We start from the raw sequence: 15206 nt of genomic DNA, 5'->3' as shown, positions 1-15206 counted from the left end.
ACATGCAAATGAAGTCTGGTTCAAATGTCAATGCAGACTGTGTGATTCATTAATTTGCCCATTTAGTAGCAGTTATTTTAGTCATTTTCATTAACATCAAAGAAGTGTTGTATCACATATTTTGTAAAGTCAATCAGCATCTTTGACTCACCAGTTAAACTGTATCCATCACTACGAGGAGACAAAGAGTTGGGTTCACTTTCTGAACTGTAATCACAGCTGACCTCCTTTTGTTGAACTGAATGTAGAAATCTCTGAAAATCCTCAAGTGTGACAGTGAACTGGCAGAACCACTGTTGCTTGGAGATCCTTTTCTTCCTTATGGTTGTTGTTTCAACTGGACGACTTCCTTCTCCAAAGTACAGGTTACATGTTGTATCATGTTTCACAGATCCAGGCAGAGAGCAAATCAAGAGAACTCCGTATTCATCATGGTGAACACTCATCTGTGGTTTTTGACCTACATGAAGATGAATAAAAAGTCATTAAATATAATGAGCCGGTCTGCAACAAAGTACAGCACATGTTAGCTGTGTAGCAACAATTTCACACCCAACACCTCATCTTACCAGTGACATTTTAACTTTAGTTATCTTGCACACCATCTGATAACAAGTCCAAGCATGAGAAAAGTACACTCACTATGTATGTTGATGGAGGATATGTCACTGTGTGGAGATGGAGAATTTGTATCTCCATACTTTACAGTGTAAAAACATTTCAGTTCAACTTTAGCAGGTAAAGTCTGATGTGACACCGACAACAGCCGAGTTCCTGTCAGTGTCGTCAGACAGGAGAACGTTTCAAACGTTTTTCCGTTCACAATGTAGAAATAACACCGATCCATGGAAACATAAGATGGAGCCTGACAGCTCAATGTAAATGAGTCTGTCTCTGTGATCAGTGATGAATTCACTGTCAGTTTCGCTGGAGGAAGAGCTGAAAATTCAGAGGTGAAGACACATTATTTAAAATGCTTAATAGTTCCTTTAATATGATAGTCCTGATGAAAAATTTGGATTTTATTGAGGAAGTGAAGAAAAATGTAAGTGTAAAAGTAGTCAATTACTAGCATGTTATAAGCTAATACACCAGTGATAACAGTATAGAAGGACAGCTGAAATGTATTAGATTATTCACTGACCTTGGACTTGAAGCTCCTGAAAATAACCTGTTGGAATGAAAATATGATAACAAAATAAATACATGAGATAATAGCTCATTAAAAATGATCAAACTCAAAGATCAAGATGTACTTTGTCTCAGTGTGGAAACTAGTTTTTGATTCATGCAGTCACATAGCGTTTGCAAGTGTAAACATGCATTTCCGTGAAAAAGCAAACAAATATATACAAGAATTGTAACTTACACATGAGGATGACAATCAACAGGCGTCCAGCCATGATGAAGCTCAATACAAAGACATCGAGAACCTTCCAAAGAAGATACTTGAGTGTCTGGCTACTTGAACTTTGATGTACTAAAGGTTCATTTTGCAGAACTTGTTCACAGGAAAACCACAGAAAGTGTCAGAACTGAATCACCCAAACAAGATACAGAAACGTGGTCGAAGTTCAGTTGTTGGAAATGTGTTTTATTTAGAACGAATGGAAATGTGGAGGTTTACCTCTGAACAAAGATACGGTAGGTTTAAAATATATTAGATGTTTCAGCTTCTCACCATTGTGTATACACACACACACACACACACACACACACACACACACACACACACACACACACACACACACACACACATACACACACGCACACACTTCACTCTTTTCATTGAGTTATTGTGGATTTAATGTTGTTTTGTAGTTATTTGTTAGTAGTTATTCTGTATAAGTGTGTTAAATTATGTAAATTTAAAGCACATGCATGGATCACTCCGTTTCTGTAAAGCACTTTATTAGAAACATGTATTTGTGTTAAGTACAGCATGAAACTAATGATGAAACTGAAGTTTAACTTTTGAAAATAATGACAGTTTTATCAGTTGTGTTTGAAGTTTTACTATTTAAAACATTATAACATATGATAAGGATATAAATGAATAATCAATTAATCAGCACGTGACTAAGCAGAGTGAATAAGCTGCAAGAAAAACAACACTTGTATTTCCAAATGACTTTGGAGCGCGATGCACTGTATCTCTCAGGGCAGATCCAACTGTTGTCAGCCTATGACAGAGAAAATCAGACATGAATGAACTCCCCACAATTGAGGTTAAATTAACACATTTTATGATAATACCTTTAATGACATGTTCAAGTATGTCTACACAAACACTTTTCTTTTCAGTAGAACTTGCGCCACCGTGTGGCTAATTAACATTCGTTGTCCTAACAGTTGCTCATCTACAGGAGGTGCACAACAATCTCTTGTCAAGATGTGTCGTAATATCACAACATTAGCCAAGCTCTGTTTAACTGTTTGATATAAAAAGGAAATTTCTTCCTTCCATGATAGAAATATGTTTCATGAAAATCTTACTTTCTGACTGACAAATCTAATAATGTAACAATTGTAAACAACAACAACAAAATTCCACCACACTTCGGTGAGAAGACAAATATTCGTATTAGTTGTCGTGACGTTGTTATTATAAGGCGATTTATTAAACCGTTTCCTTCAGAAATACAAACGCAGCTTACCAATGTTGCACTCATAGGTGACGTATACTGCGGGTTTCATCAAAACAAGCCTGCAAATATTTTTTTTCTATGTTAGATAGAGGAGACAGTAAGAATGTAGTCTTATTGAAGAAAGAATAATGATGGTGTGAAGAAAAACCTGTTAAAAGCAAAAGTGGTGACACCACTCTGCTGTTGTTTAAACTTACCAAATCAGTCCTGTCGGCTAAAACAAAAACAAAATACAACTCATTACATTTTTAATGAGCAAATACAAAAGGAATATCCATGGTACAACTTTCTGGACAAAAAACAAATAGTGAGAGAGAAGTGTCAGGCAGAGCACAGAAGTCATGCTCGTGTTGGCTGAATGGCATTAAATTTGTTTTACGATCACTGGCTCATTAACAGATGTGTGACCAGTAATATTCAATCATGTTAACAGAGGTGCACAGCAGAGACATAATAAACTGACAAGCTCGGATTCAGTGAGAGCTTCTTGAAACAGCAGACCCTTCTGCAGGAAACCAAATTTATAACAATAAATGGAAAATTCCTTGACATATTCCATTCACCCATCACCTGCTTTATCCTGTACAGGGTCATGCGTGGGCTGGAGGCTATCCCAGCTGACTTTTGGAAAAAGGCAGTGTACACGCTGGACAGGTCGCCAGTCCATCACAGGGCCAAGACAGACAACCATTCATGCTCACATTCACACCCACAACCAATGCAGAATCATCTATCAATCTAACATGCATGTCTTTGGACTGTAGGAGGAAGCTGAAGCGCCTCTAGAAAACCCACACAGAAAGGTACAGAATACAGAAAGACCAGCAGGTTCTAAGCCTAGCACCTTATGCTGTAAGGCCACAGTGATAACCACTGCATCACTATGATCACTGCAACCCAAGCCATGCTCAAACTGACAATAAACCTCTGGATGCTGTGGACACTAAGAAACATTTAAACCTTGTTAATTCAAAATCAAAACAAATCCAGTCAAACTGAAGAAACTGAAGAAAATCTTAATTTCAGTAAAATAAACTTAATACGTATGTGCATATTGAAAATAGCTTTACTTGATATGTAAATTGACATAGTTCTCACCAGTTCTCCTTTTGATGAAACGTGCCAGTACCAGTAAGATGACACCAAGTGTCACGAAACCAGCCACAGCTACTGCAGACTTCCACACCGATACTTCTGTTTGAAGGCCACAAACAAGTTTTACTATTAATACAAAAACAGTATGACTGTTTGCACACACAGTACTTTTTCCAGTGCATGGACCACCAAATAAAAAAAAAAAAAATGATGACTGACACTGATATGAATTTAATGTTTAAATAAACTTTCAAAAAGAATGAATCATTAAATTCAGGTTAAGGAGGAGCATGTTTTACTGTGACACTGAAGAGCAAGAAATACTGTTCAAACCAACAGAAACATTCTGTATTTGTCCATTATCCACTAGGGTGACAACTTTTAACAGTAAAATTGTATAATTTTGGTTCTTCATATTCTACAAAAAATAACATGTTCAAAAAAACGTGATAAAGAACATGCCAAATAATAAAACAATATATATAATATAAAATTCCCAGGAAACAGTTGACAAAAACAATTCTTTGCCAAAAAATAATATTAGCATGCAGCTTTTTGCTCACCTGTTGCTGGATTTTTGGGATGTTCAGGCAACAAGCCAGCATCAGTGCCAGACTTGAATGTATGATCCACTGTAATAGCCAGAAACATTAAAAACATTCACAGCAATACATCTTAGCGTTTTCAATAGGGTCAGAAGAATCTCACCTATAAAATTGTCATCAACAGCAACTGTAAACTTTCACTCAACTTTGAGTCAAATCCTCTGTTGTTCCTAAACTATCAATGAAACGAGACCCAGCTGCCCAAAAAAATATTAAGTTTCATTTTACTTTTCAACACTTGCAAATTGGAGAGTCTGTGTTAAATGGCTTTATCTCTAACAGTTATATTGATGCAAACCTTCTCAAATCAAAGGCGACACGTGGCATTTTAATGTTGCAGCCATCATCTTACATCAAATGATATGTCCTGAAGCACAGTGCCTGAAGAAGAGCAATGTGTGACTTGTTATATGTTTTATTGTCTTGACTGCATAATTTGTGATTTACTCATGAAAAATTTGACTGTTACCTGATTCTGGTTTCACAGAAGTGGTCGGAATGCAAACAGTGGGCGTGCGAACAGTCAACTCTGCAGCAGAAATGCACAAAAAACTTTTAAAATCCTTTATAGACGTCATGTGTGATAAGTTGCTGTTTAGATGTACGCCATGTCTTACCTGTGCTCATGGTTGATGCTGATTTTGTTCTGGTCATGATTGATTCTCTTTCAAAAATATCTACAGTTAAAGGATATCAATGAAATTAATTTGCGTGCAAATAAATTGACATTTGTGCTAATATTGTCATTTGTGCAAATACTTAAACAGATTTGGATTTTTTTTTTTAGCAATGCCATGAACATTTCTGTGGCAATTGAACTTGATAGTCGACCCACAACTGTGATCCAAGTGTTTGTTGGAGAGATATTCATGAACTAATAATATTCTTGTCAACCGCAGCTGCACGTTCTGCTAAGTAGCTTGTAATATGATAACATACGAAACTAGGATGCTGAAAATGTTTGCATGCTGACAGATCCAATCTTGACACTGCCTAAGTATAAGGAGCTGCTAGCATGGCTGTAATCTTGGTGGTAATTCAAACCAAAACAAAGATGTAGGCAGCATGACAGTGCTGTTGTACCGTCTGCTCAATCTACTCTGACCACAACCTCCTTTTTGCCATCGCTGTTCTTAGAACCAGAAATATTGTTGTGTTAACTTGATCCTTTCTTAAACAGACCCAGAGTCTGAAACAAAATAAACTGAACAGACATCTTAATTCTGATGTCATAGAGTCTAATAAAGATTTCAACTGATATGCAAATGAAGTCTGGTTCAAATGTCAATGCAGACTGTGTGATTCATTAATTTGCCCATTTAGTAGCAGTTATTTTAGTCATTTTCATTAACGTCAAAGAAGTGTTGTATCACATATTTTGTAAAGTCAATCAGCATCTTTGACTCACCAGTTAAACTGCATCCATCACTACGAGGAGACAAAGAGTTGGGTTCACTTTCTGAACTGTAATCACAGCTGACCTCCTTTTGTTGAACTGAATGTAGAAATCTCTGAAAATCCTCAAGTGTGACAGTGAACAGGCAGAACCACTGTTGCTTGGAGATCCTTTTCTTCCTTATGGTTGTTGTTTCAACTGGACGACTTCCTTCTCCAAAGTACAGGTTACATGTTGTATCATGTTTCACAGATCCAGGCAGAGAGCAAGTCAAGAGAACTCCGTCTCCATCATGGTGAACACTCATCTGTGGTTTTAGACCTACATGAAGATGAATAAAAAGTCATTAAATATAATGAGCCGGTCTGCAACAAAATACAGTACATGTTAGCTGTGTAGCAACAATTTCACACCTAACACCTCATCTCACCAGTGACATTTTAACATTAGATATCTAGCACACCATCTGATAACAAGTCCAAGCATGAGAAAAGTACACTCACTACGTATGTTGATGGAGGATATGTCACTGTGTGGAGATGGAGAATTTGTATCTCCATACTTTACAGTGTAAAAACATTTCAGTTCAACTTTAGCAGGTAAAGTCTGATGTGACATCAACAACAGCCGAGTTCCTGTCAGTGTCGTCAGACAGGAGAACGTTTCAAATGTTTTTCCGTTCACAATGTAGAAATAACACCGATCCACAGAAACATAAGATGGAGCCTGACAGCTCAATGTAAATGAGTCTGTCTCTGTGATCAGTGATGAATTCACTGTCAGTTTCGCTGGAGGAAGAGCTGAAAATTCAGAGGTGAAGACACATTATTTAAAATGCTTAATAGTTCCTTTAATATGATAGTCCTGATGAAAAATTTGGATTTTATTGAGGAAGTGAAGAAAAATGTAAGTGTAAAAGTAGTCAATTACTAGCATGTTATAAGCTAATACACCGGTGATAACAGTATAGAAGGACAGCTGAAATGTATTAGATTATTCACGGACCTTGGACTTGAAGCTCCTGAAAATAACCTGTTGGAATGAAAATATGATAACAAAATAAATACATGAGATAATAGCTCATTAAAAATGATCAAACTCAAAGATCAAGATGTACTTTGTCTCAGAGTAGAAACTAGTTTTTGATTCATGCAGTCACATAGCGTTTGCAAGTGTAAACATGCATTTCCGTGAAAAAGCAAACAAATATATACAAGAATTGTAACTTACACATGAGGATGACAATCAACAGGCGTCCAGCCATGATGAAGCTCAATACAAAGACATCGAGAACCTTCCAAAGAAGATACTTGAGTGTCTGGCTACTTGGACGTTGATGTACTAAAGATTCATTTTGCAGAACTTGTTCACAGGAAAACCACAGAAAGTGTCAGAACTGAATCACCCAAACAAGATACAGAAACGTGGTCAAGGCTCAGTTATTAGAAATGTGTTTTATTTAGAACGAATGGAAATGTGGAGGTTAACCTCTGAACAAAGATACGGTAGGTTTAACATATATTAGCTGTTTCAGCTTCTCACCATTGTGTATACACACACACACACACACACACACTTCGCATGTTCATAAACTATTTTAAAAATGTAGCACTGACCATTCAACCATATTTTTTATCTCAAGATTATTCTGTTCAGTCTGTTTTTCTTCCAGTCTCTGTCACAGTTTTCTCTTTTCATTGAGTTATTGTGGATTAAATGTTGTTTTGTAGTTATTTGTTAGTAGTTATTCTGTATAAGTGTGTTAAATTATGTAAATGTAAAGCACATGCATGGATCACTCCGTTTCTGTAAAGCACTTTATTAGAAACATGTATTTGTGTTAAGTACAGCATGAAACTAATGATGAAACTGAAGTTTAACTTTTGAAAATAATGACAGTTTTATCAGTTGTGTTTGAAGTTTTACTATTTAAAACATTATAACACATGATAAGGAGATAAATGAATAATCAATTAATCAGCACGTGACTAAGCAGAGTGAATAAGCTGCAAGAAAAACAACACTTGTATTTCCAAATGACTTTGGAGCGCGATGCACTGTATCTCTCAGGGCAGATCCAACTGTTGTCAGTCTATGAGAGAGAAAATCAGACATGAATGAACTCCCCACAATTGAGGTTAAATTAACACATTTTATGATAATACCTTTAATGACATGTTCAAGTATGTCTACACAAACACTTTTCTTTTCAGTAGAACTTGCGCCACCGTGTGGCTAATTAACTGTCATTGTCCTAACAGTTGCTCATCTACAGGAGGTGCACAACAATCTCTTGTCAAGATGTGTCGTAATATCACAACATTAGCCAAGCTCTGTTTAACTGTTTGATATAAAAAGGAAATTTCTTCCTTCCATGATAGAAATATGTTTCATGAAAATCTTACTTTCTGACTGACAAATCTAATAATGTAACAATTGTAAACAACAACAACAAAATTCCACCACACTTCGGTGAGAAGACAAATATTCGTATTAGTTGTCGTGACGTTGTTATTATAAGGCGATTTATTGAACCGTTTCCTTCAGAAATACAAACGCAGCTTACCAATGTTGCACTCATAGGTGACGTATACTGCGGGTTTCATCAAAACAAGCCTGCAGATATTTTTTTTCTATGTTAGATAGAGGAGACAGTAAGAATGTAGTCTTATTGAAGAAAGAATAATGATGGTGTGAAGAAAAACCTGTTAAAAGCAAAAGTGGTGACACCACTCTGCTGTTGTTTAAACTTACCAAATCAGTCCTGTCGGCTAAAACAAAAACATAATACAACTCATTACATTTTTAATGAGCAAATACAAAAGGAATATCCATGGTACAACTTTCTTGACGAAAACAAATAGTGAGAGAGAAGTGTCAGGCAGAGCACAGAAGACATGCTCATGTTGGCTGAATGGCATTAAATTTGTTTTACGATCACTGGCTCATTAACAGATGTGTGACCAGTAATATTCAATCATGTTAACAGAGGTGCACAGCAGAGAAATAATAAACTGACAAGCTCGGATTCAGTGAGAGCTTCTTATAACAGCAGACCCTTTTGCAGGAAACCAAATTTATAACAATAAATGGAAAATTCCTTGACATATTTCATTCACCCATCACCTGCTTTATCCTGTACAGGGTCATGCGTGGGCTGGAGGCTATCCCAGCTGACTTTTGGAAAAAGGCGGTGTACACGCTGGACAGGTCGCCAGTCCATCACAGGGCCAAGACAGACAACCATTCATGCTCACATTCACACCCACAACCAATGCAGAATCATCTATCAATCTAACATGCATGTCTTTGGACTGTAGGAGGAAGCTGAAGCGCCTCTAGAAAACCCACACAGAAAGGTACAGAATACAGAAAGACCAGCAGGTTCTAAGCCTAGCACCTTATGCTGTAAGGCCACAGTGAAAACCACTGCATCACTGTGATCACTGCAACCCAAGCCATGCTCAAACTGACAATAAACCTCTGGATGCTGTGGACACTAAGAAACATTTAAACCTTGTTAATTCAAAATCAAAACAAATCTGGTTAAACTGAAGAAACTGAAGAAAATCTTAATTTCAGTAAAATAAACATAATACGTATGTGCATATTGAAAATAGCTTTACTTGATATGTAAATTGACATAGTTCTCACCAGTTCTCCTTTTGATGAAATGTGCCAGTACCAGTAAGATGACACCAAGTGTCACGAAACCAGCCACAGCTACTGCAGACTTCCACACCGATGCTTCTGTTTGAAGGCCACAAACAAGTTTTACTATTAATACGAAAGCAGTATGATTGTTTGCTCCCACAGTACTTTTTCCAGTGCATGGACCACCAAATAACAAACAAAAAAACTGATGACTGACACTCATATGAATTTAATGTTTAAATAAACTTTCAAAAAGAATGAATCATTAAATTCAGGTTAAGGAGGAGCATGTTTTACTGTGACACTGAAGAGCAAGAAATACTGTTCAAACCAACAGAAACATTCTGTATTTGTCAACTATCCACTAGGGTGACAACTTTTAACAGTAAAATTGTATAATTTTGGTTCTTCACATTCTCCAAAAAATAACATGTTGCTCAAAAAAACATGATAAAGTACATGCCAAATAACAAAACAATATATAAAATAAAATTCCCAGGAAACAGTTGAAAAAAAGAATTCTTTGCTAAAAATAATATTAGCATGCAGCTTTTTGCTCACCTGTTGCTGGATTTTTGGGATGTTCAGGCAACAAGCCAGCATCAGTGCCAGGCTTGAATGTATGATCTACAGTAATAGCCAGAAACATTAAAAACATTCACAGCAATACATCTTCGCGTTTTCGATAGGGTCAGAAGAATCTCACCTATAAAATTGTCATCAACAGCAACTGTAAACTTTCACTCAACTTTGAGCCAAATCCTCTGTTGTTCCTAAACTATCAATGAAACGAGACCCAGCTGCCCAAAAAAACATGAAGTGTCATGTTACTTTGGAACACTTGCAAATTGGAGAGTCTGTGTTAAATGGCTTTATCTCTAACAGTTATATTGATGCAAACCTTCTCAAATCAAAGGTGACATGTGGCATTTTAATGTTGTAGACATCATCTTATATCAAATGATATGTCCTGATGCACAGTGCCTAAGGAAGAGCAATGCGTGACTTCTTACATGTTTTATGGTCTTGACTGGATAATTTGTGATTTACTAATGAAAAATGTAACATTAGTAATTCTGTTACCTGATTTTTGGTTTCACAGAACTGCAAAGTTAAACAGATTTAGATGTTTTTTTTAGCAATGCCATGAACATTTCTGTGGCAATTGAACTTGATAGTCGACCCACAACTGTGATTCAAGTGTTTGTTGGAGAGATATTCATGAACGAATAATATTCTTGTCAAACGCAGCTGCACGTTCTGCTAATTAGCTTGTAATATGATAACATACGAAACTAGGATGCTGAAAATGTTTGCATGCTGACAGATCCAATCTTGACTCTGCCTAAGTACAAGGAGCTGCTAGCATGGCTGTAATCTTGGTGGTAATTCAAACCAAAACAAAGATGTAGGCAGCATGACAGTGCTGTTGTACCGTCCACTCAATCTTCTCCGACAACAACCTCCTTTTGGCCATCGCTGTTCTTAGAACCACAAATATTGTTCAGTTAACTTGATCCTTTCTTAAATAGACCCAGAGTCTGAAACAAAATAAACTGAACAGACATCTTAATTCTGATGTCATAGAGTCTAATAAAGATTTCAACTGATATGCAAATGAAGTCTGGTTCAAATGTCAATGCAGACTGTGATTCATTAATTTGCCCATTTAGTAGCAGTTATTTTCGTCATTTTCATTAACATCAAAGAAGTGTTGTATCACATATTTTGTAAAGTCAATCAGCATCTTTGACTCACCAGTTAAACTGTATCCATCACTACGAGGAGACAAAGAGTTGGGTTCACTTTCCAAACTGTAATCACAGCTGACCTCCTTTTGTTGAACTGAATGTAGAAATCTCTGAAAATCCTCAAGTGTGACAGTGAAGAGGCAGAACCACTGTTTCTTGGAGTTCCTTTTCTTCTTTATGGTTGTCGTTTCAACTGGACGACTTCCTTCTCCAAAGTACAGGTTACATGTTGTATCATGTTTCACAGATCCAGGCAGAGAGCAAATCAAGAGAACTCCGTCTCCATCATGGTGAACACTCATCTGTGGTTTTTGACCTACATGAAGATGAATAAAAAGTCATTAAATATAATGAGCTGGTCTGCAACAAAGTACAGTACATGTTAGCTGTGTAGCAAAAATTTAACACCTGACACCTCATCTCACCGGTGACATTTTAACGTTAGTTATCTTGCACACCATCTGATAACAAGTCCAAGCATGAGAAAAGTACACTCACTACGTATGTTGATGGAGGATATGTCACTGTGTGGAGATGGAGAAGTTGTATCTCCATACGTTACAGTGTAAAAACATTTCAGTTCAACTTTAGCAGGTAAAGTCTGATGTGACATCAACAACAGCTGAGTTCCTGTCAGTGTCGTCAGACAGGAGAACGTTTCAAACGTTTTTCTGTTCACAATGTAGAAATAACACTGAACCACGGAAACATAAGATGGAGCCTGACAGCTCAATGTAACTGAGTCTGTCTCTGTGATCACTGATGAATTCACTGTCAGTTTCACGAAATGAAGAGCTCAAAATTCAGAGGTGAAGACACTTTATTTCAAATGCTTAATAGTTCCTTTAATATGATACTCCTGATGAAAAATTTGGATTTTATTGAGGAAGGGAATTTTCAACTGAACTGCGGCTGGAGCTCCAAAAGAGGTTTGAATTGGTTGTAAAAATTAAAATGGTTTGGAAAAATGTTGTATATAGACTCCATCTTTTGTAAATCTTTGTAAATTAAATTATCAAATAAAAAGTCAATTTGGGTCTTTTTTGTTAATTTTATTAATTACAGTTTAAATGGTAAATGGTGTTCACTTAGCTTTCTCACCTTAGCAGTCTCAAAGTCAGTCCGCATTAACATCACATTACGTGAATACATTGAAAATGACAAAGACGAGTGCTGTCACAGGGACATCTACCATATAATCCTCCATTTCTGAGATAACCAGGGTACTGGCTGAGGTGAACATTTTGCCGAGGATGTCAAATGGTCTACAGATAGCAAAACCGGGCACTAAATGATTAATTTAGTTTAGTAGCCAACTATTTACAATATGTGGTGTGTGTATAAAGACATTTTGCTAACGTGAAGTTGGGTTCAGCGTGGTCACAGGAAGCAAAGCAGAGGTCGAACTACCTGTAGACACAAAATAAGCCAGACACTTGTTTTAAAATGTTTTGATATATCAGTGTGACTCATCAGGAAAGTAAGTAATTGTGTCACCTGATGCTGATTTCACTGATGTTAAGGAAGTAGTGAGTGAACTGACAGCGGTAACTAACTGTGGTGTCCTGACATCAAGACCTGGTGGTTTTAAAGAATAATGTTTCAAAAGTAACAAACACAGTGATTGATTAACAATAATGTCATAGATTTTAGTTTCAGTGAATGTCCCACCTGTGGTTTCACATTGTGTTGGCGTCGTCTGGGTCATGGTGGACTCTAGTTCAAAAATTTTGACATTAAAAGACGACGATTTGAGTCTGTCAGTTGTACATTGTATATGACCAGAAATAAGTAAATATTCAGGATACATCAGTTATTTGTGTGCTCTCTTACATAGCTATTTCACAAAGAACTGAATTCAGATAAGGTGCAGCAGTAATTACTGTATCTGCTTTTGAACAACAGAGGCCAAACACATGTTTCTTAGATGGATGATATTTGCAGTGTGCAAGTGTTTTATCTCCAGTACCACCAATACAACTGTACATCACATTAATAATAGGGGAAATGAAATTGCTTTCCTCTTGGTACAAAGTTACTCTCTGAATTTAGTTGTGAACACATGAAAAAGACTGAAAAGGAGCAATGCTCATTCAACATGAGAATACAACGTGTTGGCAGTCAGGCATACAGTCATTTTACTGTAAATGACATGACTCTGACGTCAGATTAAAATGGGAACTCATCCTCTGTGATGTTGGTCACAATTTCTGCGACATCACAGTGTGACATAATACCACATTTGTCAAATTTAAAACTAACTTAAAATAATTGTGTTGTTCATCATAGGATTTGATATTGTAATATGTAATATAAATAAGTAAATGGGTTATATCACATTTTCAGGCATCTAAAAACAATTAATCAAACCAATAAATACTAGGATACTTGCATCACCTCTGCCAGTGGGTGACATTTCACTTGGAAAGAAGGTTGTCACGTACGTTGTTCTTTCTTCTTTTTGGTTTGTGCCTAAAACAAATTCAAACCTGAATATCATATTATGAAATTGATCTTGTTCTGATACTGTATCAAGACATAATAATATCAATAGATGAAAGTAACAGTCGCTCACGCTGAATGGTGATGGAGGACAGGTTACTGTATGGAGATGGATGTTTTACAATGTAATAACAGTTCACTTTAACCTCAGCAGGTGAGCTGAGATTTGCAATCGCCAACAGCTCAGTTCCTGTCAGTGTGTTCTGACAGGGGAACTCTCTCACAGTTCCTCCACTTAAAGTGTAGAAATGACACTGAGACACAGAAACAGATGGCGGAGTCTGACAGTTCAGTGTGACAGAGTCTGTTTCTGTGACCACTGGTGGATTCACTGCGAGTTCAGGAGGAAGAGGAGCTGAAAATGAAGCATTTGAAAATGTATTTGAACACATTCTAAAGATAAATTGAATAGCATTATGCAGCCCTGCGGTGGGATTCATCAACAATAATAAAAATAAATGTATTTTTATGATAAAATCTGGCGCTCTTACACACTTAAAATGAACTTAAAATTCAGTACATTTATTTGTGCTGATTCTCTATCAAGATATAGTAACATTAGTAAATGTGAGTAAAGTCACTTACTTTGTACAGTGATGGAAAATATGTCACTGTATGGAGACCATAACTCTTCAGGCTGCTGTACTCTGTATAAACAGTTAATTTTAATCTCAGCAGGCGATCTGCGATTTGCCATTTCCAGCAGTTCAGTTCCTGTCAGTGTGTTCTGACAGGAGACGTCTCTCTCAGTTCCTCCACTTAGAGTGTACAAATGACACTTAGACACAGAAACAGATGGTGGTGCCTAACAGCTCAATGTGACTGACTCTGTCTCTGTGATCACCGACCTACTAACTGTCAGTTTCGGTGGAAGAAGGGCTGAAAAGTTAGAGATTAACACGTGTATTTAATATGTATAATTGCTATACAGGTGATCATGAAAACAAATATTCGGCTCAGGGACCAACCTTTTACTTCGATCTCGAAAAAAGAATCTGTTGGAGAAGCAACAGTTTAAATTGAAGATTGAATTGGAGTTAAGAATTGAAATTGATGCAATAATAACTAATCAATGATTAAAACTAAGGTGGTATTCTGTCAATCTAATGTAAAAGTGTGTCACTATATCCTGCAGATAATAATACATATGTTCCTAAGTTTTCCTAATTAGGTGTGTAAGGGACACCATTCATGAGGAAAAGATCAGAGGTTTAACTTACAGATGAGGATGACAAACAGCAGCAGTCCAGTCATGATGAAGCTCAATACTGTGACTTTGAAGAAATCCTCCAAAGACTAAACCTATCTGACGTTGACATTCACACGTTATTTACGTTATACTCTTATTCTCAGGAAAACTACAGAAAGCAATGATACTATTAGACAAGCGAAAAAGCACATGCTGTCGAGTTGTGTAAGGCTTAGAGTATGTTTTATATTTAGATGTAATTTATTTCAAATCTTAACCCGTTATCTAAAAATAACGGGTTGTTGTTTTATTTTTTTGTCATTTTCAGTTTTTGTTATATTTTTCCCACATTGGCTCGTTTATCTA

General features: G+C 36.6%; 1 protein-coding gene and 1 long non-coding RNA gene across 5 annotated transcripts; both read right to left on the bottom strand.

Annotated features, from left to right (window-relative positions):
* Positions 1-1902: 1902 nt before the first annotated feature.
* On the bottom strand, positions 1903-2863 carry LOC138194422 (uncharacterized). The gene is made up of 3 exons (XR_011177926.1): positions 2846-2863; positions 2658-2707; positions 1903-2183 (listed from the first exon to the last, which is right to left on the bottom strand). It is a non-coding gene; the product is annotated as an uncharacterized lncRNA (long non-coding RNA).
* A 2733-nt stretch (positions 2864-5596) lies between these two features.
* LOC138194333 (uncharacterized) lies at positions 5597-14422 on the bottom strand. Of its 4 annotated transcripts, XM_069142981.1 has the most exons (14): positions 14237-14422; positions 13725-14006; positions 13547-13621; positions 12821-12865; positions 12647-12727; positions 12509-12559; positions 11157-11465; positions 9960-10025; positions 9399-9494; positions 8499-8515; positions 8311-8377; positions 6975-7836; positions 6750-6776; positions 5597-6065 (listed from the first exon to the last, which is right to left on the bottom strand). In XM_069142981.1, the coding sequence occupies exons 1-12, from the start codon at positions 14346-14348 to the stop codon at positions 7832-7834; spliced, it is 1206 nt and encodes a 401-aa protein (XP_068999082.1). In that variant the 5' UTR covers positions 14349-14422; the 3' UTR covers positions 5597-6065; positions 6750-6776; positions 6975-7831. The 4 variants fall into 4 exon arrangements, with proteins under 4 accessions (XP_068999082.1, XP_068999112.1, XP_068999103.1 ...); XM_069143002.1 differs by lacking the exons at positions 5597-6065; positions 6750-6776; positions 6975-7836 and having other exon boundaries at positions 8499-9243; XM_069142991.1 differs by lacking the exons at positions 5597-6065; positions 6750-6776; positions 6975-7836 and having other exon boundaries at positions 8318-8360; positions 8499-9243.
* Positions 14423-15206: the final 784 nt, after the last annotated feature.

This window comes from Embiotoca jacksoni, unplaced genomic scaffold, assembly GCF_022577435.1.
Source record: "Embiotoca jacksoni isolate LCO1_2020_lvr unplaced genomic scaffold, fEmbJac1.0.p SCAF_1, whole genome shotgun sequence".
NCBI classification, from domain to species: Eukaryota; Metazoa; Chordata; class Actinopteri; family Embiotocidae; genus Embiotoca; species Embiotoca jacksoni.
This window is presented reverse-complemented; position numbering and strand designations above follow the sequence as displayed.

Coding starts and splice junctions, on each gene's coding strand:
- LOC138194333 (XM_069142981.1), bottom strand. CDS start 14,348: ATGGCAAATCGCAGATCGCCTGCTGAGATTAAAATTAACTGTTTATAC. Junction 14,007..14,236: donor ATTTTCCATCACTGTACAAA/GTAAGTGACTTT, acceptor CTTCATTTTCAG/CTCCTCTTCCTCCTGAACTC. Junction 10,026..11,156: donor TGATGGATACAGTTTAACTG/GTGAGTCAAAGA, acceptor CTATTACTGTAG/ATCATACATTCAAGCCTGGC.